This window comes from Gopherus evgoodei, chromosome 19 (assembly GCF_007399415.2).
Source record: "Gopherus evgoodei ecotype Sinaloan lineage chromosome 19, rGopEvg1_v1.p, whole genome shotgun sequence".
Classification (NCBI taxonomy): domain Eukaryota; kingdom Metazoa; phylum Chordata; order Testudines; family Testudinidae; genus Gopherus; species Gopherus evgoodei.
The window spans coordinates 8,768,148-8,792,414 of NC_044340.1; the positions used below are offsets into that span (position 1 = coordinate 8,768,148).

The 24,267-nt window shown below is 39.4% G+C and overlaps 1 protein-coding gene across 1 annotated transcript in view; it reads left to right on the top strand.

The window, feature by feature from the left end:
• Positions 1 to 1,144: 1,144 nt before the first annotated feature.
• The window catches only part of BARX2 (BARX homeobox 2), a 51,929-nt gene continuing 28,806 nt past the window's right edge, over positions 1,145 to 24,267 (top strand). Inside the window, exon 1 of the mRNA XM_030538254.1 lies at positions 1,145 to 1,540. Coding sequence (XP_030394114.1) covers positions 1,354 to 1,540 — 187 coding nt within the window. The 5' untranslated portion in view covers positions 1,145 to 1,353. The remainder of the gene's footprint in view (positions 1,541 to 24,267) is intronic.

The window sequence follows — 24,267 nt, forward strand, 5'->3', positions numbered from 1 at the left end:
TGAACATAAACCAGAGAAATAAAAATCAGAGCTAAGTCATCAGGAACGGTTTGGCTTCTGCAAAGCGCAGGAAAATTGCACGAAAGCCCAGAGGCATTTGAAGTTAAACAACAAAGAAAAAATAATAATCTTTAGAATTAAACGAATTGACACATGATTGCTTAAAAGGAGACGAGAAAATGAGGAGCAGCACTTAAGAACAATTATGCAACATTAACAAATAATAATTTCTGCAAAACAGTTGCAAGCAATGAAAATGACACTATTTGCCAAGAATCTCTTTCCATTTTTAATCTGTCTGAACTTTATACTCCGGAGCGAGGTGTTCAGTACTACTCGGTAGGGGAAAAACTGCATTTCCAAAGATCACAAGGTTATCCAATAAACAGCTGTGAGAAAATGGCCAGGCAGAAACTCATCTGAAAACAACCCAATAGCGACTAATGCTGCATTAGCGAAGAAAGTGTTTACAATACTTATTACAACACCTATAGTTCTCTCTGTGTAATAGTCCAAGTCCTTAGCCGCAAACACAGCAAAGCCCTTAATTGTTTAGCCATTATAAAAGCTCTATTAACGTCTGAAGACTTAATTACCTCCTATTTTTCTCCCTTTACACGAACTGTCGGTAGAGAAATACTCCTTTGTGGGTTGGTGTGTGCACAAGTACATGCCCACCAACGAGTATTTCTTACGGACAGTTAGTGCAAGGGGAGGAAAACAGGTAATTAATTGTTCTGAAGCTAAGAAAGCGTCTCTCTTTCTCTCTGCAACACATTTCGGAGCGCTGGTGTATATTTGCTCGCCCTGTACAATTGTTCCAAAGTGCATAATAACTTCCTGATTGACCACATTGCTACTTGAATTTTCAAGCCTTAAACTAATTGCAGGGGGTGGGGGAAGAGAGAGAGAGAGAGAAAAGTCACCCTGGAAGCTTTCCAGGGAGCATTAGAAGGCAAAGCCGAATTTAAAACACACCCCGGTCGCTTAAAATAGAGCGCGCGCGCCCGTGCGCCCGGGATCCCGCCAGCCGCGAGCGCAGGGGATGAGCGCAGGAGAAGCCAGAGGCTGCCCTGATTGACAGCCGAAGTGTCCTAAAAAGGGCTCGGCGAGATGCTTATCGGGAGGTTTATATAGCAGCCGAGCGAGCGCACGCTGGAGAGCGCTCATTCACCCAGGCAAGCCGCAGAGACCACGCCTGGCCTGGGGTAGGGGGGAGCACCCTGTGGCAGCCCCGCTCCGCTCCCTGGGACCCTTCCCACGCCCCTTAGAAAGGGAGAGTTCCTTTCTCCGGCGTCCCAAAGCCCGGGCCGCTCTTCGGGGAAGGGGGCTGAGCCAGCGGCGCTTTCCACCATGCACTGCCATGGCGAGCTGAGGCTCGCGTCCCCCGGGCAGCTCAAGGCAGCCAGGAGGCGCTACAAGACTTTCATGATCGATGAGATCCTAGCCAAGGAGACCTGCGATTACTTTGAGAAACTTTCCCTTTACTCTGTCTACCCTTCCCTCATCGTCAGACCCAAACCGCTGCACTCCTGTACTGGTAAGAGCTTGAATTTTCTCATCTCTCCCCCCTCCCAGCCATTCCCCTTCTGCATCTACCTCCCAAGAAGGCTTGGATCTGGGTGTGCGTGTGTGTGTCTGACCGCGGCACTAACCTCCCTGAGATTTTGCAGCACTCAGCCACCGCAAGGGAAGGGATTTTTGTCTCTGCAAGAACCCTGGGCGCTAGGGTTTCACCTGGGATTGGAACAAGCAAGTGTGCGGCGGGGAGCTGGGAGTGCACAGAGAAGATTTGCAAGCAAAGCCCTTTTTTGTGTATGGTGGTGGTGAGGGGCAATAAAGTAGCTCGATTTTCCAGTGTGGACTCTGCAGGCGCGACGTCATATTTGTAGCGGCGAACTAAGGGAAACCCTTTCCCCTAAACGCTCTCCTCTCTGACCAAAACATTCACAAACTCCTCAGCTAGTGGATGTATCTTTCCTCTACACTCTGTATTTTTCTGTGGTTTGCTAAATATCCAGTGATACCCTATTTACCTCCCTCTGCAACAGACCCATCTTGAGCTCTCTCTGGAACATCCACAAATAAATGGTTAGGGGGGAAATATCCAGAACATATATATCCCCTACTATTAAAGCCCTGATCAAGACTCAGAGAAGTCACTTATAAAATTGTCAGTGACATCAGTGGGAACACAAATAAATAATAATAAAATAATAATAATACCCTAGTAATAAGTTCCACAAACACAGGACTAGATCTTATGTACAGATTTGCACCAGTAGACCCCAGCACGGCTGAGGAGCGCACTCACTTCAACTGACGGATGCCTTTAGTGGAAGTGATTTGCACAATCAGAGCCATATGCATTTTTGCAAACAAATTAGTCTGATGCAGTTTGTTAGGCGTGCACCCAAAATAAATGTTACTCCTCTGATAAATTACACGCAGAAAAGTTTTCTCCTTGCTAAGACACTATGAACTTTACAAGACCACTAAGCAGTTAGAGGGCTCAGCAGACTTTTATTCTCCCCAAAACTCTGTGTCCTCCCCCCACACTTTTAGTAGAAACATTTATAACTTTGGAGAATCTAATGATAAAACTGATCATTAAAAAAAAATAAATCCAAGTTATTTCAAAAAATGTTTCTAAAGGACCAATTCCTGGTAATGCTGATGCTAAAAGTTCATGGAATGTTCTGAACCTGAAAATACAAGAAGTCTCTGCTGAAATCAGCGAGGAGTGCTGCCTACAGATTGATACCCCACCTTTGGCCCCCTGATTCCTCTGCGAGTAAATGAAGAGGAACCTCACTGATCTTAATGAAATTATACCAGTGTAAAACTTGATTTAAGTGAAATCAGTCACTCCCATAGATTTATTTATTTATTTATTTTTAAAATAGAGACTTATTTAGTTCATGCAAGATCTACAGCTCCTCCTGCCTCAATACCCTAATTTGCAAATATTACTAATTAAATAGAAAGATGCTGGAGGCCAATACCGTAGCAATTTGCAAATATTACTATTAAATAGAAAGATGCTGGAGGCCAATACGGTAGCAAACCCCAATTTTACCTGTTTTTGGAGAGAGGGTGGTTATAGTGCAGTTCTTATTCATAATAAATTTCCTCATATTGATTCCTATTTGATTTTTAACCAACCACTGACATACTTCTGGTGGAAGGGATAGTTACTTACCAAGATCCCACTGGCAAGGGATTTTTTGCAGCTAACCCTCTGCTACAGTTTAGCCAGTGAAACTCTGTCCATAGTGAAAGTCCCCAATGGCTTCAATGCACAGCAGAGTTCAGGCTGAAAATCCTTACGGAGGGCCAATCCTGCTCACATTGGAGTCAATGGCAAAACACCCGTTAACTCCAGTGATGCGGGAATCGGACCAGACTAACCTTCCACTCCAGAGTAAAGATTTTTCTCTTTTAATTGTAGGAAAATTCTATTTTACACAGAGGGGAAGTACCACAAAAGAAAGCAGGCTACCAAAAATCCCCCAAGACTTTCAGAGGAGCAATAACCCAAACATCCAGTAATTTACAGGGCTGTAAAAATAGTTCGGCATTATAAAACAATACTTAGTTGTTTATCTGGGGTAAGCACTTCTGATTTAGTTTTGATGAGTGAAAAAACTGTCATTAACTGTTTCATTATCATCAAGCCCGTGGGAGTGTATTTTTATGGGTGATTCCATGCAAGCTATGGAAAACGTTGGTTTTGCAAGGCTGAGATAATAATTCATAGACAAATGAACTAACTCAGCAGTCGTGGATGATGCTGTCATGACACATATGTTCTAATTATTTAAACCCTGTTACTTTCTGTGTTTAGTAGTTCACTGAATTTCCCCTAGGGATTCTGCTAATAGCCCCAAATCCATCTGACCTATGCCATGACTGGGTTGATTGAAGATTCTGGTTTCTACTGGAATATGCGTCATAAAGTTGCATTGGTTGAGAAGCACTGGGAGGGATTTGCTGGTGGGATTAAAACCATAAAAGAAGTGGCAACAATAGTCCTCACTTTCAAACTGTAAGCCACTGGCAGATTTATAGCTACAGTTAAAAATTTAGGTCATGTGAATCCTTTTGTTATAAGAGAGGAAATTCTGTCATTGGCCAAGAAATGGAGTTAAACCTATAAATATAAATAAAGATGAAGATAAAAAAAAACGCATAAAGCAAATCAAATAATCACCTACTGTCCAGACCAAACATTTCAAAAGAAAAGGTAGCACTGTGGCATTTACCGTACTGCTTGGCTGTCTTTTTACATTTTGATGCATTTACTCTCCAAGCTGGCTAAGGGAGATAGGCCTTTAACATTTGTTTGAGGTTCCCTCTTGGGTTGATGATATAAAATGTCTTATGTCTAAGCAGCGCAGATATCCAGCATTGCTCCTTTATGATCGGAAGAGAGATCTTAGAAGCACTGGAAACCAAAGGGAAAACATTTTTCTTTTGCCTACAGTCAAGAGTTAAATATTTAACATGTGCAGTGGAATCAGCACAGAATGAACTCACCCTGCAGAGTGTGCCAGAGAAGCAGAATGAAAGTTCTGAATCATTTCAATGTATCCGAAAGGGGCAGATTGAAGTTCTGGTTGAGGGGGATGTTCACCTCTGAACCTAGGCCCGTTGAAGTCAATGGAAAGACTCCTGTTGGGCTTGGATCATACCCAGAGTAAAATTGGGACGGGGAAGGGGAAATAACTTCTCTATAAAAGAGACCCATTATGGTATACTTAAATTTACTGTAGAAGTGTAAACGCCTGACATTTGTTGACAAAAAGCAACGAGAAGGCCCTCCCTGCAAGTATATAATTTAGCACAAAATAGTTAGCCAGGTTCAACTATATGTGGTGGTTAAGATCCACCATAATCAGATGCCAAAAATTATATATTCTTAATACAGAGGAATATTTTTCAGATAGTTGTTAATAGTTTTCTGATGCTAGCTTCCTGGACTCTGGTATCTTGGACACTAAGAATATCCCTGTTCATTCATTTAATAGCCTTTGCATATTATGTAGCAACTAACTAACTAACCTGACTTATTAATTGATGTAGTTCTGTTGTTGAAAGTTTTCTATTTGGGGGTTTTTGTTATTGTATGATTTGAAGGTCAGAGAATACTTCAGACATTATTTCCAACTGAGTAGAAATCTATTATCAAAATGCCTAATATTTAAAAATGTAAGTAAACAAAAATATGCTTGAATGAGTCTGTATTAATTCTATCCTGTTTATTGGCTTTTTTTTTAAAATCATTAAACCTGACACCCAGTTAGGTCTTGGTGTGATGTATACTGTAAGTGTTTGGAAATCAAAGATGTTTCAGTTTCTAGGGCCAAACTGTAACTGCATCGTCTTTTCCTGGAATTGGTCCCTTCAAAATAAGCTGGATTCTTTGAAAAATAAAAGCCAGGGCACTGGATACTTAAAAACAAAATGTTATCCCTAGAGTCCCTGATGTCGAATAATAATAAAACCAAATAGTATTTGTTCTATGCAGCCTCTAAACTATATATATTCACAGGATTGCTGGATATAAAAGAACCCAAGAGCCTTGGGTCAGGCCTCCATTTCAGTTCATCAAATGAAGTGACATTCTCTGGGCGTTCATCGTGCTTGTCCATTCTATGTATTCCATCTCCCATATCTGTACTGTTGCTCTTCAGAACTTGAGTAAAATTTTTAAATGCTCTGGTGACTTAGAAGCTTAGTCTACACACAGTTTTTGTATCAGGAGAACTATTTCAGTTAGGAGTATGCTTTCATTTTATATTTTTAATTGAAGTAGTTACACTGATACCGTCCCTCGCGTGCATGCAGTTATATTGGTAACAAGGTGCCTTTCACTGGTATAGATTATTTGCCTTCCCGTATGGGAATGCTATACTAGTATAAGCACTTTTATAACTGCATCCACATTAAGGTGACCAGATGCCCCGATTTTATAGGGACAGTCCTGATATTTGGGGCTTTGTCTTATATAGGCTCCTATTACCCCCAGCCCCTGTCCCAATTTTTCACACTTGCTGTCTGGTCACCCTAATCCACATTGATGGGAACTGTACCATTTTAGCTATATCAGAATAGTTGAAGTGCTACAACTTTTGTGTATAGACAAGCCCCTAAATCCACTTCAGCCCCTTTAATAATGTTAATCCTCTTCTAGTTATCCTCCTTGATAGATATCAATGGGACAGCATGCCTCCAAAGGTGACTTTCGTAGCTTCATTCTTCTCCCACTGTAATGATACTTTCCATTGATTTCAGTAGAGACATGACGCAGGTCTATATATGTTTTTTGTACCTGAGACTTGAGAAATATGACTCTCTAATGTAAAACCTATTGGATACTAGAATAGTTGTTTGATATCTTTTCCCAAAGGAGAGAGGGAGAGGCCGAGGTTAAAGCTTTTGGGGCTACTGTTTTCTTTTCTCTCTTTTTTTGCTATGTGGATTAAACTACAGGGGCATCTATAAATGTTGGATTCTATGGGAAGTTGTGGGCTTATGCAGCAAAGCATGAACTTTGATATTCCTGAACTTCTGTCAGGCTTGTCAACTTTTAGGAAAACACACAGAGAAAGTAGATTTCTTATGTCTTAAAACAGCTCAGTTTTAGACCAATGACTGCAAAGCAATATGAAATTCCATGTGGCCTGGGTTGAAAAAGCGTAGGAATGGACAAGCTAACTCCACTTTGAATTTGATCTGGGACACTATTTAAAATCTGGGTGGAAACAATTTGTGTTGGGCTAATGTTTAGCCAGACCTTTTCCTTTTAATTGAAGGGATACTGTTACGGAGTTCCTGGGGGAGAGCAGGGAACTGTGGGAAAGGAAAGGGGAATGGATACAGCATGTGTATCAAAGTGTGGAGAAAAACGAGATCCCCTTCCACTGAAAGCCTATTATCTGAAACATAACAGCTGTATTAATCCAGTTAAATAAAACAAATGTAAAGTTGTGGGTAATACCTTCTACCAGACTAATTTACACCTGAGTACACCAAAGCTCCTGTCAGTCATGCATCTTCAACTGGGATTGAATTGCCATCACAGGAGTGTAACACAACTCTATCTGTCCAGAACTAAAAACCAGAGAGTGAGGCCCAAATCGTCATTTTTGTTAATATAGCCCCAAAGCAGCAGCAGGCGCAGACTTCATCAGATTCTGTCAAGTTCAACATCTATACAAGATTCTGCGAATAGGTACTGATATTGCTGTCACTTTCGTCTACACATTTGTACAGTGATGTACACAAGAAAACAAGTCTCCCTCTTAAAAAAAAGCATTTTATCTGTCAGTTTCAATTGCAAAGACAAATAAAATCCTATTGATTGATGTCAAACAGTAAAGACAAAATTCAAAAAGAAAAAAGTAACCCTGGAAAAAATATGAATAATTATTTCTCAAGTATAAATTTCCAGATAATTCTGGATCCTTTATTAAGATATTCCTACAAATAGTTCCTAAATATTCCTGGTAACAGTAAGGTACTTGAAGAAATACTTTACAACATAGGGAGACTGTACGATACATCTGTGTTAATATGCAGTGAAATACATCGGCATATCCTAACATTGTACTAGACTTTGCCATAAGATTCTCCTCTGAACCATCCATGCACACATTGTTTTGCCTTTCAGTCACGACCTAACAAAAGTTTGAGCTTTGTCAGAATCTCAAAAGACAAACTTCTTCCTGTCTAGCATAAATCAAAGCTTGGCAGGAAAAAGTACTGATGCAATTACAGTATTATGCCAAAGAAAAGCCAGATCCTCACTTAATGTACATCGGCATACTTCTGTTGACTTCAGTGGAGTTGTGTCAATCTATAACGACTGAGGATCAGTCCCTAACAATAATGTTAAAGAGCTTGGTGTGCTTCAGAATGCCTAGACTTTGTCCTGTATATCTGCAGCAGAAAAAATAATTTATAAAATGGCAAATGCTAAAATATGACACATGAAAGAAAATAATGAGTTGGCTAACGATAACAATAATTAAATATTTAGAGAAGGATCTGAGCCAATGTCTTGGACCTGAATACACTAAGCCTTTGACAATATCTGAGATTCAAAGCTGGATCAGGGGTCTGAATATTGCAAATGGCCCTTCTCTTTCTACTGAAACCGAATGGAAAATCCTAGATCTGAAAAACTCCAAATTTTGGGGTGTCTAAAATTTGAATACAAACCTGAATTTTGCAGCTTTAGCCCATTGCTAATAATAATGAATAAAATAACTAACAAAAGGGAAAACTGCACAGAATAAAACAGTGCCAAACACATCAGGGGAAGAGGAAATAGAGCCACAACATGGGAAGCAATCAAAGTTCAGTCTGGTTGTGGTTAAATCTGATTCAGCATTACAAAGGAGCCCTGTACTATATCACTTTTGTGCCACTGTGTGAAAAATAAGCACAGGTATAAGTAAGCCAAGATTTTCACTTGGACAATATCTTCGCTTAAAAACTTGACTGAGTACTGCCTGAGCTCACCCAAGGTTATTTTCAGTGCATTACCTAAGAGTCATATACCAGTAGGGTGACCAGATGTCCTGATATTAGGGCATTTGTCTTATATATGCAATTATACCGCTATCTCCCCGCCCAAAAGTGTCCTGCATGTTTCACACTTGCTATCTGGTCACCCTAAATACCAGAGATTTTTAAATAGAACATCCCACTGGAGTCAATGGAGCACCTTGTTTGAAAATTGATGGTGTGATATGGCACATAGTATTTTCTTAATTATTATTGGTGGTGGTTTTGTTTTGTGGGTGTCTGTAAAATGCACACACCACAGAATGAACATTTCAAAAGTTTTGAGTTCAGGAAGGACACGGCCATGGGCCATAGTGGGGGTTAATTTAGGAGGCTTGGATGGTAGAGAAGGGTTCTGGACTCTGTGATGGCTTTCAAATACCTTTGTGTCTTTTGTCTTCATTGAAAAATGTATAAGTGAGGTATGGTTTATTCTATTGCATGCAATAGACAGTAAAATATTAGGTGTGGCATCGGCCCTTGGCAATTAGCAGCTGGACACTGCAGAGAGATTACTAGATGTATTCATTGTACATGTTTATTAACCAGTGCTGATGCATGTCGAGAGTGGGGCTACACTCTGCTCATGGTTACTACTGTTCAACTTCCTTGATTTCTGTACATTTGGATACATTCATTCAGTTCTACTCAGAGGGGCTGCATGGGTATAACTGACAGCAGAATCTGTCCCACAAAGGAACTGGACCCTGATTTCCTTGCACATCCCCAATTGTTCCCTGATTTCCATGAGAGTTTGGAGTGCACTCAGGTCAGGCCATGGGCCTTCAGAGTGTATAAAAAACAACCTTCCCATCAAAGTGAAAACATGAAGAGTCTCTCAAGCTACGTTGTGGAGGCTGGTAGCATATACAAGTGTAGGGAAGTACTGGTTTCACTAAGGGCTGTCGATCCTTACCTGTTTTAACCTGAATTAGCTAGAAAACAGGATGTAGGGCCGGATTCTGCTAACATGTACACCAGAGGAAAGCAGGTGTAAATCGATGGAATACACTGCAATACAGTGGTGTAAGGGAGAGCAAGATTAGGTCCCGTGGAAATAACCTCAACCAATATCCACCCATACCATTCAACATTGACCCAAACGAGTGTCCCTCGTTTGCTTTGTTTTTAGTTTCCAGGCCTGATAGGAATGTTTTCATAGAACCATGTGCTTCATCATTCACACATACTGTCTGAGTGTGAAGAATGTGTTTCAGGGCAGGCTTAAGTATCGCACATTATCCTGAGATCTTGTAAGTGTTTGCATCCAGGAAAACATGGGAGGTGGATTCCTGTTGTGTATTTCTTCCTCTGGATGGCTTTTATTCTGAGTGTGGTTCAGTTCCTAGCAACTGAGCAGGATCTAGATGAGAAGCTTCCTGTGGGTCGATGTGAAATTGACTCAAAAGTTTCATTTTAGTGGCATCTTTGAAAAATTCTAGCATTACAATCTGGGCTCACACAGTAAATATTTAATAGTTTTCTTCTTCCTTTAATTTTACCTTCCACATTAATTTATTAACTGAATCCTTTTCACTATGCCTCATGGAAAGAATGTAGCTCTAAGGAACACTGGGTAATCAATAACATGCTATGGTGGGGAGGGCCATTTAAGTACTTAGATGGATATTGAGTTTAATATGGTATAGACCTGGGTTTGATTCTGCTCTCAGCTTCTCTTGTGTAAATCAGGAGCAACTCCAGTGAAGTTATACCAGTGTAAAGTGTAAGTTGTAGCAGGGCCAAGCTGTTTATTTTTGAAGATATAGAGTTGCTTCCTTGTGAAGATTCCCCTCCCCCTCCAACATGAGAGGACAATTCAGAATCTTGCTAAGTTATCTACCCCAAATGATTTTCTTTTAGACCATAACAACATTTATTCTATATGTATCTCCGCATAGCTGTATGGTGTATGTATATATATTGCAATAAGGGAATTTTCTCTCAGTGAAGTCCATGGCAGTCAATGACACCAGGATCGTGTCCATTATTAGAGATGACTGGGAAATGATTTGTTTTTTCTCCTATGGAAAAATGTCGATTGAAGAAAATTTTTTTGTCAACTTTTCTTTGAAATATTATGGACCTAAAAACCACAGTCTGAAAACAAACAAAAAGGCTTATTTTTGGATTTCAAGGTTTTTTTATGAAAGCCCATTTTGGGGGGCAAAAATACACATTTTCCACAGAACTTTTGTTTAGTCAAAAAAGAAACATTTTTTCACAACAAAAGTTTTGATGGAAAAATGTCAAATGTCTTTATCTTTGAGGCTAGGAAAACACACTAACAATAACTCTGTGTGTGTGTGTGTGTGTGTGTGTGTGTGTGTGTGTGTGTGTGTGTGTGTGTGTGTGTGTGTGTGTGTGTGTGTGTGTGTGTGTGTTCTAGTTTGCAGACCCGTACCGCGTTAGTATTCTTTACTCATGTAATTAGTTGACTGATTTTAATGGTACTGCTCACCCAAGTAAAAACTTGAACTATCATCTCCTACATATGCTGGGTATTTCATGTTGTGTTGTTACACTATTTATTGATTTATTTCAAAATAAGAGAGAGCTTTCAATATAAACCTAGTCCAAGTACAGTACTTCACTCCCACTGCTGTTTTGGAGGAGAAGCCCTGCATTTTAGGGATCCATATATTAATAAAACATTTATATTCCAGATTACGCATGGCAAAGCCAATGAGGATCATATCCTCAGATGATGCAAATCACTTGATTTCAGTGGATTCATCAAAAAAATCCTGATCAGCTTTAATCCTCACTATTAAAGCAGATGGGGGAACAAGATTCTATTTCTTTAGGCATACAGGAGCCTATTCCCTGTATACTACATGTATATAATAAAGCCTCTTTTAAGTAAACACACAAGGATGGGTTGCTTAAGAGAGGTGTTCTGCAAGGCAAAGAAATGTACATATGTTTGTGGTTACTTAGGAGATCTTTTAAGACTAATCAGGTTGTTCCCTGGATAGGATTCACTGTACTAACGTACATATATGGAAGAACTTAAAATGTAGCCACAAAACTATATTGAAATATATTAAGAAGATTGTATGTCAGGGTTTGCCCTTATTCACAAGCAATAAAAGATGTGAAAAATTTCATTGAAACCTATAATAATAGTAATGATGAATAATCTAGGACATATTCTCCTGTTTTATTTCTGAGCATTTCCATTAATATTTTACAAACACACCTGCCTTTATCCTTCCATTTGTTTTTGTTCAAAACTCCCATTTGACCTCAACACTTGCAATACTTTATATTTTCTGAGGACTGAATGCTGGAACAGTTGATATTTGAAATATTCTATAAAGCAGGAGGGTGATAGAAGGGACTGTAGATCATTGCAGATTGATGTCCTTTTTAGTTGCTTTTCACTAGCAGATTTGTTTTAGATCACTTGATAACAGTGAAGCTTGCTGTGTTGGTGTAGCATATTAGAGAGATCAGATCGGTGAGGTAATATCTTTTATTGGACCAACTTCTGTTGGTGAGAGACACAAGTTTTGGCGTTTACACAGATCTGAAGAAGAGCTCAGTGCAAGATCAAAAGCTTGCCTGACTCACCAGAAAGAAGTTGGTCCAGTAAAAGATATTGTCTCACCCACCTGCACTCTCGAATAGCGAATCTGGCCGGTGAGTAGTAGGAGACTGTGTTAGAATTGGAATAGTTGTTTTTGCTTTGTGGCAATACATTATAGAACAATAATAAATGATGGAACAGGGTCTGGGGATGAGGGTGAAGAACAATTGATGGATTGTTTGATTTAGAATGACTTAGAGCTCAATTTCACTCCTACTGAAGTCAATTAAATAGGAGTTGGATCAGTGCCTCAGTGAGTCAATTTGAATCATGCTTTCATTGTAAGCACTTAAGTCACATTATAAGGTAGTTTACCTATATTTAAGTCATGTTACAACAAAAGTTTTTATGAAGGCTCAGACTGATAGATTTATTTTTTAACATTTTAATGGACCCATTTTGTTGTTGTTTGGATTAAACATCTCTTACAGTGCTTGGAACCCAAATGTTGCCGCACTTGGCTGTTGTTAAACAATGCTATAACAAGTAACATTATAACTATGTTTTTGTCTATCAAAGCCTATATAGTTGAAAATCACATAAGAAGAAGCAAGTGAAATTGACTAGAGAATAATTTAGAAAGGGCCCAAGCCTGCACACCTACTCGCATGTGACTTTAGTCATGTAAGGCCGTTGAGTTAAAGAGACTACTCATGTGAGTAAAGTTATGTTTAAGCATTTGCAGATCAGGTTCCAACATGATAAGGATTATATTTTGTTTCCGTTGTCTGAGCTGAGTGAAGCACAAAGTACAAAAGGTATAGAACATACATGATAAAAAATGAGATAGGCTTGTAAATTCTTTCAGGTTTAATAATATAGGTTTAATTGGTTCTACCTTGGGATGGGGGAATAGACTAGATGACCTCTCATGGTTCTTTTGAACCCTACATTTCTACGATTCTTGCAAGGAGTTATCAGCAACAAAGTTCAGGGCACTTGCTTTGTAAATTATGACTTTTAAGCCTGACGTTTCTATTTCATGTTATGTGCCTTTAAGTAGGAGAGAGAGGTCCTGATTTTTTAAAAAATCCAAAATATTGATCCTTTTTATATTCAGTCCTTCCCAAATTTTCTCTGAATACAATTATTTTCTGCAAAATTCAAAGGTATATTTCCAAATGTGTCTATTTATAGCATTTGAATGCTGACAAGTCTAGTGTCTCCATGCTTGTGTTTGTTCTGAGGGACAGGCTGTGCTCACGGAGTTGTGGTTCCTAGTGCTGTCTCTGTTGATCTGTCAAAAATTTTGGACATTGTGGATCGTGACTGTATAAGTGGGAACGAGTAGGGCTCATTCTTATCTATCTGAGTGGATTATATTTGTCCCCATAGACAAGAGGCCTTTTACTCTATGCCAAACATTGAAAAGGATTCTGCGGGGTTTGGTGTTGGGGCCTGTTTTATTGTCATGCTTTGTAAACAGCTGTGTCAAAATGAAAGATGAAGGGCCTGATTCCCATTTTCACTAAGGTCACTTTACATTGCTCTGGCTGTGTAAAAGGGTCTTAAAGTGGATGGAAATTCCAGACCAGTGCAAAGGAGCCTTAGTGTAAATGAGACTCTGGTCCAGAACGTTTCTAATGGCTGTATTCACCGTGTACCACTGCCCCTTAGGAGCAGGTGCGAATGACAAGCAGCAACTAGATTTTGATAATATTTTGCAGACATTCCCATATATTCCCCTTCCCTTTCATAAAAAGGATCAAACCCAATGACTAGAAGGACTAATTACAGCCTGATTTTCAGAAATACTGAGCCACCGACAACTCCTAGCAAATTTAATGGGAGCACAGCACCTCTGAAGATCAGGCTGTCTAACTCTGTAGTCATTGTGGCCTGTCACCCATTTTAAAATACAACTAAGGATACGAGTGGAAAATGCTGATGAAATGGACTGAGGTTCTTTTAGGACCATCTCAGGTCTTTTTAAATGAAACTTTCCACTGAAATAAATGGGAAGCTGCTTCTAAATTGAGAGCCCAGTTATCACAATAGCCTTTAAGGGTACATCTATACTACCCACCGGATTGGCGGATAGTGTTTGATATATCAGGGATCGATTTATCGCGTCTCGTCTGGACGTGATAAATCGATCCGTTAATCGACGCCCGTACTCTACCTCATCAGGAGGAGTAAACGGAGTCAATGGCCAGGTAAGTCAAATTAAGATACTTTGACTTCAGCTACACGAATAGCGTAGCTGAAGTTGCGTATCTTAGTTTAAACCCTGCCGCTAGTGTAGCCCAGGCCTTAGTTCTGCAACATTGTTTAGCCAGGTAAAAGGCTGTATTATGGATTTGGCTATTTAGGAAACTGCTTCATATGTGATATCACATATCTTCTTCTTTTGCTCTAGCAAACTGTCAAGTTGTGATTTCATCTTTCCTGTTACACCAGCATTCTGTTTTCAGTGCAATTCCATAAGGGACAAGCCCACTTAAGTGGTGTAACAAGTGTTTTACAAAACACTCATTTCAATTTTATAAAAACATGCATAACAGTGCAAAAAAGACACACCCTTCTCCCTTTTTCAAGAAGAATGGAAGAGTTAATGCAGTGATAAGTGCTTTTCACATTACACATTCCAACTTAAAAAATATTTTGCATTTTAATTCTCTATACATACACTAAGTCACTACACCGAAAGCCATCTATAGCATATGATAGCCATGTGGTAAAGTGACTATGGCTTTGTACCACATGTAGGAAGACCTGGGTTCCAGTTTTGTAATAGATCTCTATGTGTTCTTTGGCTCAGTTTTCCCCTCTGCAATGTGGGCATAGTTATACTTATCCTTGGTTTGTAAAATGCTTTGAGATCTGCTGATTAAAAGTAGCAACAGAGAGTCCTGTGGCACCTTGAAGACTAACAGATGTATTGGAGCATAAGCTTTCATGGGTGAATACCCACTTCGTCATACGTCTGACGAAGTGGGTATTCACCCACGAAAGCTTATGCTCCAATACATCTGTTAGTCTATAAGGTGCTACAGGATTCTTTGCTGCTTTTACAGATCCAGACTAACACAGCTACCGCTCTGATACAAGATGGACATGTGTTTCCAATTTTGGTACGAGTTGTTAGAGGTGAATGATCTGTGATGGGTTAAGAATAACTAAATAATCATGCCTATTTCTTATAGTACTTTTCATCAATAGCTCTCAATACATCTGTTAGCTCCAATACCTCTGTTAGTCTTAAAGGTTCCACAGGACTCTCTGTTGCTACTGTTAATCAGCAGATCTCAAAGCATTTTACAAACCAAGGTATTCACCCACGAAAGCTCATGCTCCAAAATGTCTGTTAGTCTATATGGTGCTACAGGATTCTTTGCTGCTTTTACATGTCCATCTTATGATCAGCTGAGGCCATATCTACATTATGGGGACTATACCAGCATAGCTACAGTACCTACATGGAGGGAAGGTTTTCCCCCCCATCAGTGAAGTAACACCATCTCCCCATGTGATGGTAGCTAGGCTGACAGAAGCATTCTTCCATCAACCTAGCTGCATCTACACTGGGGGCTGGGCCAGCGTAGCTACATTGCTCAGGGTGCCCTGAGTGAGGCAGCTATGTAGATGTAAATCTTAAGCACAGACCAGGCCTTAATTTATGTGTCTAGAGAGGTACTACTCCAGTTAGAGCTGGAGCATTTTGTGCTTTGAGACTAGATTCAAAAGTGCATAATGACCGCTCTGTCTCCTCATTCATTTACTTAATCTATTTTTGCTCTACACAAGTATTCTCCATCCAAGCTTCTTGCACCTCACAACAATAAGTTAATCAAAGACTTAGTTAGCACAGGGCTGGTCTACACTACGGGGGAAAATCGATCTTAGATACGCAACTTCAGCTACTTGAATAACGTAGCTGAAGTCGAAGTATTAAGATCGAATTAATCACCGTCCTCACGGCGCGGGATTGATGTCCGCGGTTCCCTCTGTCGATTCCGCAACTCCGTTCGGGTTGGTGGAGTTATGGAATCGATATAAGTGCATTCGGGGATCGATATATCGCATCTAGATGAGACACGATATATCGATCCCTGAGCAATCGATTGTAACCCGCCGATATGGCAGGTAGTGAAGACGTACCCACAGATGTTTGAAGGGCCAATTTAATTCTTTGGATGCTATAGACTGTGCACCCAAATTCTTCTTGACTTAACCCTCCCCCCATTACTCACTGAAGTCAATGGGAGTTTTGGGTGGGTAAGGAGAGAAGGAATTGTGCCAGATATACATATACAGAAAGATCCTGCTAAGCTGGTAGCTTCGAACATGTCACTCTTATGAATGGAGATAAACAAACTTCACAGAGTTTTGAGAACTATGTAAGAGAGAGCTGAAGGTTTGGAGCTCTGAACTCTTCCCTCAGTTCTGCCACTGACTCAGTGTGATCTTCAGCAAATTACTTCCTTCACCATGCCTCAGTTTCCCCATCAGTATGAGACCAGCACTTACCCACCTTTATAAAGGATTTTGAAGTGAAGTGCTAGAGAAATACAAAGTGTTATTACTGTCTTGGTTTGCAGCATTAGTTCAAGTTAATGCCACCATTTTTCTTCACAAAGGTGATTCAACTACACTAACTAATTTAATAGCCGGAGAGGTGCCTGTGCCATGTAGAAGGGATAGACCAGCCCTCTCTAGGGTGACTAGATGTCCCGATTTTATAGAGACAGTCCCGATTTTTGGGTATTTTTCTTATATAGGCTCCTATTACCCCCCACCCCATCCCAATTTTTCACTTTTGCTGTTTGGTCACCCTAGCCCTCTCCAAAAGTTATGCTGATACATGTGAGAGCCCACCGACAGTATGTACACTCTATTTATTCTTTCCCTGAGTTTCTCATTCCTCTCCTCTGGTCCTTTTTTCCTGTTAACCTTTAATTTGCTTTTCACTCTGTCCACTCTCTGCTACATTTTACAAGATATCTTTTTGCTGCATTCTCTCTCTCTCTCTCTCTGATCCTTTTTTTTTCACAGTCTGTCTCCTAAGTGGAACGTTAACCCTATGATATTCGAGTTCAAGTCAAACTTTCGAACCCATGACGTCGAATGGATTTGGAATTAGGCAAAACCAGTTTGCCCATCCCTCACTGTAAAAGGGTTAATCCTCTAAACTATTGAGAGAGAAGGGCAGGGAATTATGAAAGGAGCCCCTGTTTTATAAGCGTTTATATTACCAGTGGTTGGATACTAGTAATAAGAAGGTTGCTCCTATGATTTATGACTGCTTTTCAACATGTTGATGATGGGTGATATGATTAATTGTTGCAGAAATCATTTAAGGGTACAGGCTACTTATCACAGCTGTGCAGGAAATTAGATGTTAATTCTCACACAGAGTTATATGTTCTGTGTAAATAATTCAAATAAAGGTAATCTTCTAAAGAGGAGGACATAATTGATCATGTGCCGTGTTTTCCTTCCTTAGATTGTCTTAGGACCTGCACGAATTTATTTTTTAATGCAGACTTGTTTTTATATTAGAAATTCAGCTTGTGTCCACCCCAGAAATCTGTATGGACCACTGAAAAACTAGTTAAGATTATGACATCATGAATGAAATTTGATTTAGAAGAGAAATCATTTGTGGTCAGGCTCTTTAAAGCTTTTTGCTTGTTTTATTTTATTTTTTTTGCTAACACCATTTTAGGGAAGAGCTGGAACCAAAATCACTAATATGTGATTTGTAACTTTAGTAATTTCAGGGCAAGACTCTTAATTTGGATTTAGGGTATTTTATTTTGATTTAATTTAAATTGATCTTTTGCTGACTTGAGAAATAGGACATTCAATCTGAAATAAGTGTATACACCCATAAATTTGCACTGAAATAACTGAGAGTGTGAATTAAAACTGATTTAGTTAGTTCAGTTCCAACTTGGATGTAGACAAGCTTTGAGAGACCTGGGAGGAAAAACTGCTTTTTAAGAGCTCCAGAACACTTTTGAATCTTTGGGTAAAATCCTGGCCTCATCGCATCAATGGCAAACCTTCCAGGATTTCACCCTGTTTATATTCAGTGTTGTGCCAACTTAACTAAAGATATATTTTTAAACTAGGGCTGTCGATTAATCACAGTTAACTCACATGCTTAATGCAAAAAAATTAATTGTGATAAAAAAATCGTGATTAATTGCAGTTTTAATTGCACTGTTAAGCAATAGAATACCAATTTAAATGTATTAAATAATTTTGCATTTTTTCTACATTTTCAAATATATTGAGTTCAGTTATAACACAGAATACAAAGTATACAGTGCTTACTTTACATTATTAGTTTTGATTACAAATATTTACATGCTAAAATAATAAACAAACGAAATAGTATTTTTTCAATTCGCTTCATGCCAGTATTGTAGTGCAGTCTCTTTATCGTGAAAGTGCTATTTACAAATGTAGATTTTTTTTGTTGCATAACTGCACTCAAAAACCAAACAATGTAAAAATGTAGAGCCTACAAGTCAACTCAGTCCTACTTCTTGTTCAGCTAATCGTGAAGACAATCATGAAGACAAACAAGTTTGATTACATTTACGGGACATAATGTTACCTGCTTCGTATTTGCAATGTTACCTGAAAGTGAAAACAGGCATTTGTGTGGCACTTCTGTAGCCAGCACTGCAAAGTATTTATATGCTAGATATGCTAAACATTCATATGCCTCTTCATGCTTCAGCCACCATTCCAGAGGACATGCTTCCATGCTCCTGACGCTCTTTAAAAAAACATTGCGTTAATTACATTTGCAATTGAACTCCTTGGGTGAGAATTGTATGTCTCCTGCTCTGTTTTACCCACATTCTGCCATATATTTCATGTTATAGAAGTCTCAGATGATGACTCAGCACATATTGTTGGTTGTAAGAACACTTTTACTGCCGTTTTGACAAAACACAAGGAATGAATGTGAAATTTCTAAAGATAGCTACAGCACTCAAGACCCAAGGTTTAAGAATCTGAAGTGCCTTCCAAACTCTGAGAGGGACTAAGTGTGGAGCATGCTTTCAGAAGTCTTAAAAGAGCAACACTCTGATGTGGAAACTACAAAACTCAAACCACCAAAAAAAAAAATCAACCTTCTTCTGTTGGCATCTGTCTCAGATGATGAAAATGAACATGTGTTGGACTGCACTGCTTTGGACTGTTATCGAGCAGAACCTATCATCAGCACAGACGCATGTCCTCTGGAATAGTGGTTGAAACATGAAGGGACATGTGAATCTTTAATGCATCTGGCATGTAAATATTTTGCAACCCTGGTTACAACAATGCCATGCAAACACCTGTTCTCAGGTGACATTGTGAACAAGAAGCGGGAAGCATTACTTCCAGAAAATGTAAACAAACTTGTTTGTCTGAGCGACTGGCTGAACAAGAAATAGGACTGAATGGACGTGTAGGCTCTAAAGTTTTACATCGTTTTATTTTTGAATACAGTTTTTTTTACATATTTCTACATTTGTAAATTCAAGTTTCATGATCAAGAGATTGCACTACAGTACTTATATTAGGTGAATTGAAAAATACTATTTCTTTTGTTTTTTACAGTGCAAATATTTGTAATGAAAATATAAACTGAGCACTGTACACTTTCTATTCTGTGTTGTGACTGAAATAAATATATTTGAACATGTAGAAAACATCCAAAAATGTTTAAATAAAAGGTATTCTATTGTTGTTTAACAGTGCGATTAATTGTGTGATTAATTGCGGTTAATTTTTTTAATTGCACGATTAATCGCGATTAATTCTTTTAATCGCTTGACAGCCCTATTTTAAACTGATTTAGTTATACCAGTGGAAGAACCCTGTGTGGACACTCTTATATCAAATGATGCAAAATGCATTTGGAAACTTTTAAATCAATTTGAGCCGCCACATGAGCGCTTTGCACAGTTTTAACTTAACTGATTTAAAACTGGTTTTTAACTAAACTGGTGCATCAAACCATTAGCTTCCCGAAATCCCCTTGGAAAAATATGGCAGGAGGACTAGACATATTATGGCTGATATTTATATTGGGAATTAAAATGTAAGAGCCCCCAAACCAAGAGCAACAAATTCACATTTCAGACCAACTTTGTGCATCACAAAGAACCCTTAAAAAGGTAAAAATTTACTAACTTGGTATTTTTTCAATGTGCAGGTTGACTTCCAGGGCCTAATCCTCCTTTCATTTGTGCCAGTATAAATAAGAAGCAGCCCCATTGATGGAGTTACAATGCTGCAAAATTGGTGTAAATGAGAGAGTAATCAGCTCCTCTGTAGGCAGAACCTGTCTCTCAATGGCGCCTGATCTGAAACCCATTGAAGTCAACAGAAATAATCCCATTGACTTTAGTGGGGTCTGGATCAGGCTCTGAATGAAATGCCCGGTTATCATAAAAAAACAACGAGGAAAGTACTCCTCACTGTTTTTGCTGATACAGACTAACATGGCTACAATTCTAAAACCTGATTATCATAGATATGCAAAGGGCAAGCCAAGGAAATGTGGAAATTCCACATCATTTGCTGTCAAACTGAGAGAATGTATCTAGTGGGGTTCCACAGGGATGTGTCCTGGGTCAGGTACTATTCCATATTTTCATTAATGACTTGGATAATAGAGTGGAGGTTATGCTTCTAAAATCTGCGGATGACACTAAGGTATGAGGGGTTGCAAGCACTTTGGAGGACAGGATTAGAATTCTAAGGGACCTTGACAAATTGGAGAATTGGTCTGAAATCAACAAGATGACGTTCAATAAAGACAAGTGCAAAGTATTTCACTTAGGAAAGAAAAATCAAATGCACAACTACAAAATAGAGAATAACTGTCTAGGTGGCAGTACAGCTGGAAAGGATTTCAGTCCTGGGGGTTACAGTAGATCACAAATTGAATGAGCCAACACTGCAGTGCAGTTGCAAAAATGGCTAATATCATTCTGGGGCATATTAGAAGGAATGCCAAATGTAAGACATGGGTGGTAATTGTCCTGCTCTATTTGGCACTGGTGGGGCCTCGGCTGGAGTACTGAGTCCAGTTCTGGGTGCTACACTTTAGAAAAGATGTGGATCACATTGGAGAGTCCAAAGGAGAGCAATAAAAATGATAAAAGGTTTAGAAAACCTAACCTATGAGGAAAAGTTAAAAAACTGGTCATGTTTAGTCTTGAGAAAAGAAGACTGAGGGGGGAACTTGATAAGTCTTCAACTGTGTTGAGGGCTGAAATGAAGAGGATGGTGATCAGTTGTTCTATGTGTCCACTAAAATTAGAACAAGAAATAAGGGGCTTAATCTGCAGCAAGGGAGATTTAAATTAGATATTAGGAAAAACTTTTTAATTAGAAGAGTAGTTAAGCTCTAGAATAGACTTCCAAGAGAGGTTGTGGAATCCCCATCCCTAGAGGTTTTTAACAACAGGTTAAACAATCATCTGTCAAGAATGGTCTATAGATATACTTGGTCTTGCAGCAGTGCAGGGGATAGACTACATGACCTCTCGAGGTCCCTTCTAAACTTACATTTCTACGTTTCTATGATTATTGTCTAATAACATATCAGCTGTTTTCAAGATATAACAATAAACCCTGAGGAATTGTCTGACCTGGTCAGTGATTGAAATTACAGGTGGGTCATATCATCTGTTAAGCTGAATCTTTGAAAGCATAGTAAAAGCTCTGGCAATGCAAAGGAACTCCCAATTTTCAGAGTGCAGCAGGAAACTGCCGGAACACCAGATCTTTCAGAGTTCCATCCAGTCCTGAGAAATCTGTTTGAGAAGTGTCAAAATATTTGCATTGGATTTATGCCTTTAAAAATGATCATGCCAGAGAATATGGGAGGGGTGGTTGATGCTTGGCTAAGTATGCTGCTTTCTTTCTCAATTTGAAAATTATAGATATGCACAAAGTGTTATTTTGGTTTGAAAATTGCGCACGACGTAAGTGCCTATTATTGGAGGTAGAATTATTATTATTCTCATAAAGGACTGTCAGTTGTGCAACAGCAGCATACACAGATTGCTTGATTATTAGCATATATATTAATGGGACACTGAGGAATTTCATAATCATATGACACAAGAGAATTCTCAATGTGGTGTTCACGCAATTTACTTATGCGGAAATGGGCTTAGAAAACTGTGAGATAAGAATATCCTTCCATTAGTGCATTCCATTTGCAGATCTCACAGGTTTTTACAAGAACCCTTGTGTAGTAGGTACCATCTTTATTTTACACACAGAGAATGCAGGGGCACAGGGAGGTTAAATGACTTGGTTGAAGTCACACAGGAAAAACTGTGGCAGAGCCAGGAATCCCACCAGGTCTCACTCTTTCCAAACTCGTATCTGAACTACCAGACCATCCTAGCCTATCATGGGGCTTCCCAGAACCAGAGTAAATGATATAGCTACAAGCAACAAAGCATGCATCTGACAAAGTGGGTATTCACCCACGAAAGCTTATGCTCCAACCTGTCTATTAGTCTATAAGGTGCCACAGGACTCTGTTGTTTTTTACAAATCCAGACTAACACGGCTACCCCTCTGACACATATAGCTACAGTAATACACTGTTTTCTATTTCTTTTTTGCTTATATGCTTTGTCATTAATATTTAGTTCTCTATAGAGCCATAGGTTTACCTACTGCTTCACAAGACAGCACAATATTAAATTCCACAGTGATTGATGCCTTAGAAAAACTTTAGAGAAGTAGATATACAGATGAAAACTAGAAATGGGCAAAAAATGGATTGATTGTATTGATGCAGATGTGACTGAAACAGATGTCCTTTCAAGACTTCAATCTGACATGGCACGAATTTGGTGAGATCAGCTCACAGTATGAGTTTGCAGGACTTCAGCACCATAGATGCCAAATTCAAACCCAAGAGCTAATTTGAACTGAAATCTACCCCAAATCTCATCTGGATCTGGATAGAGATATGAACACTATGTCCCCTTCAATTAAAATAGGAAAAAAAGTACTGCATCTAACATGAGTGGTTGGCCATGTTCTCTGGAAGTCCTGGATTTCTAAGGCTCACTGACTGGAATTTCTGTCTTATGCATGCCTGAAGCCCTCTAACACAGTGTTTCTCAACAACTGATCCGTGCACTGGTGCCAGTCCCTGATACAGTTTAGGAAGGCGGCAAGCTGGTCCCTGGCATCAAAAAGATTGAGAAACACTGCCTAACAGACCTGTGGTGTATGCAGCTATGTAACTGAAAGGAGAGGTTGTCGTAGTGTTTTCTGACTCATACAGCATGGCATATTTCTATAGTGCTCTCCAAACATCAAAACTGACATTTTCAAAAGGGGCCACTAATTTGGGGTCTTTTAATTTCTGGGACACCTTTACAGCTGATATTTCAGAGTGGCTGAGCCACAATGGGAACTGCAGCTACTCAGCCATTTTTGAAAATATTGACTTAACAGTTATATCAAAATGAGCATAGCGCTTGTAAGAGTCTGCACCAACTTAAAAGAAAGATTCCCTAATATCACTAGTCAGGACCCCAGGGCATCTCGTCAAAGGACAGGCGATTTTCTGTTGTTTGTCGTTTTTTTTGCCGCCTTCTGCATCATATTTTATACCTTTTCCTTCTGCGCCCTTGAGAATGGTGATGCTCCATCTGTACTGACTTGCATTTGCAACGTCTTTCCCCCAGGAGAGCATTTGTCAGTGGAGAATTCCGGGCAGTGGGAGCTGAACTTGTTCCCTTTTTGGGGAAAGGAAAGCAAAACATTTTGGGCCAAATGCTACCCTTTAGGATGTGCATATGACCGTGATGTAGGAGGGACTGGAACATGTGCAACTGAGGGCAGAATCTGGCCCTATAAGTGGGAAATCTAGACTTATAGGGAGCAAACTTGAGTCCCAGTTACATCTGGAGTAACCCTTTGACTTCTATATGGCACCAAGGTGGCTATATCTCCTCTAACCTTGGATACATGGAGTCAATGGTAGCTCATGAGGACTCCTGCATCACACTTCTATTTCACCATAACCTCGCTGGGAATCCTCTAACCTCAGCCATGGATCAGTCCCCTCTGCCTCTGAGAATGCCTTCAGACTGAAAACAAGCTCATCC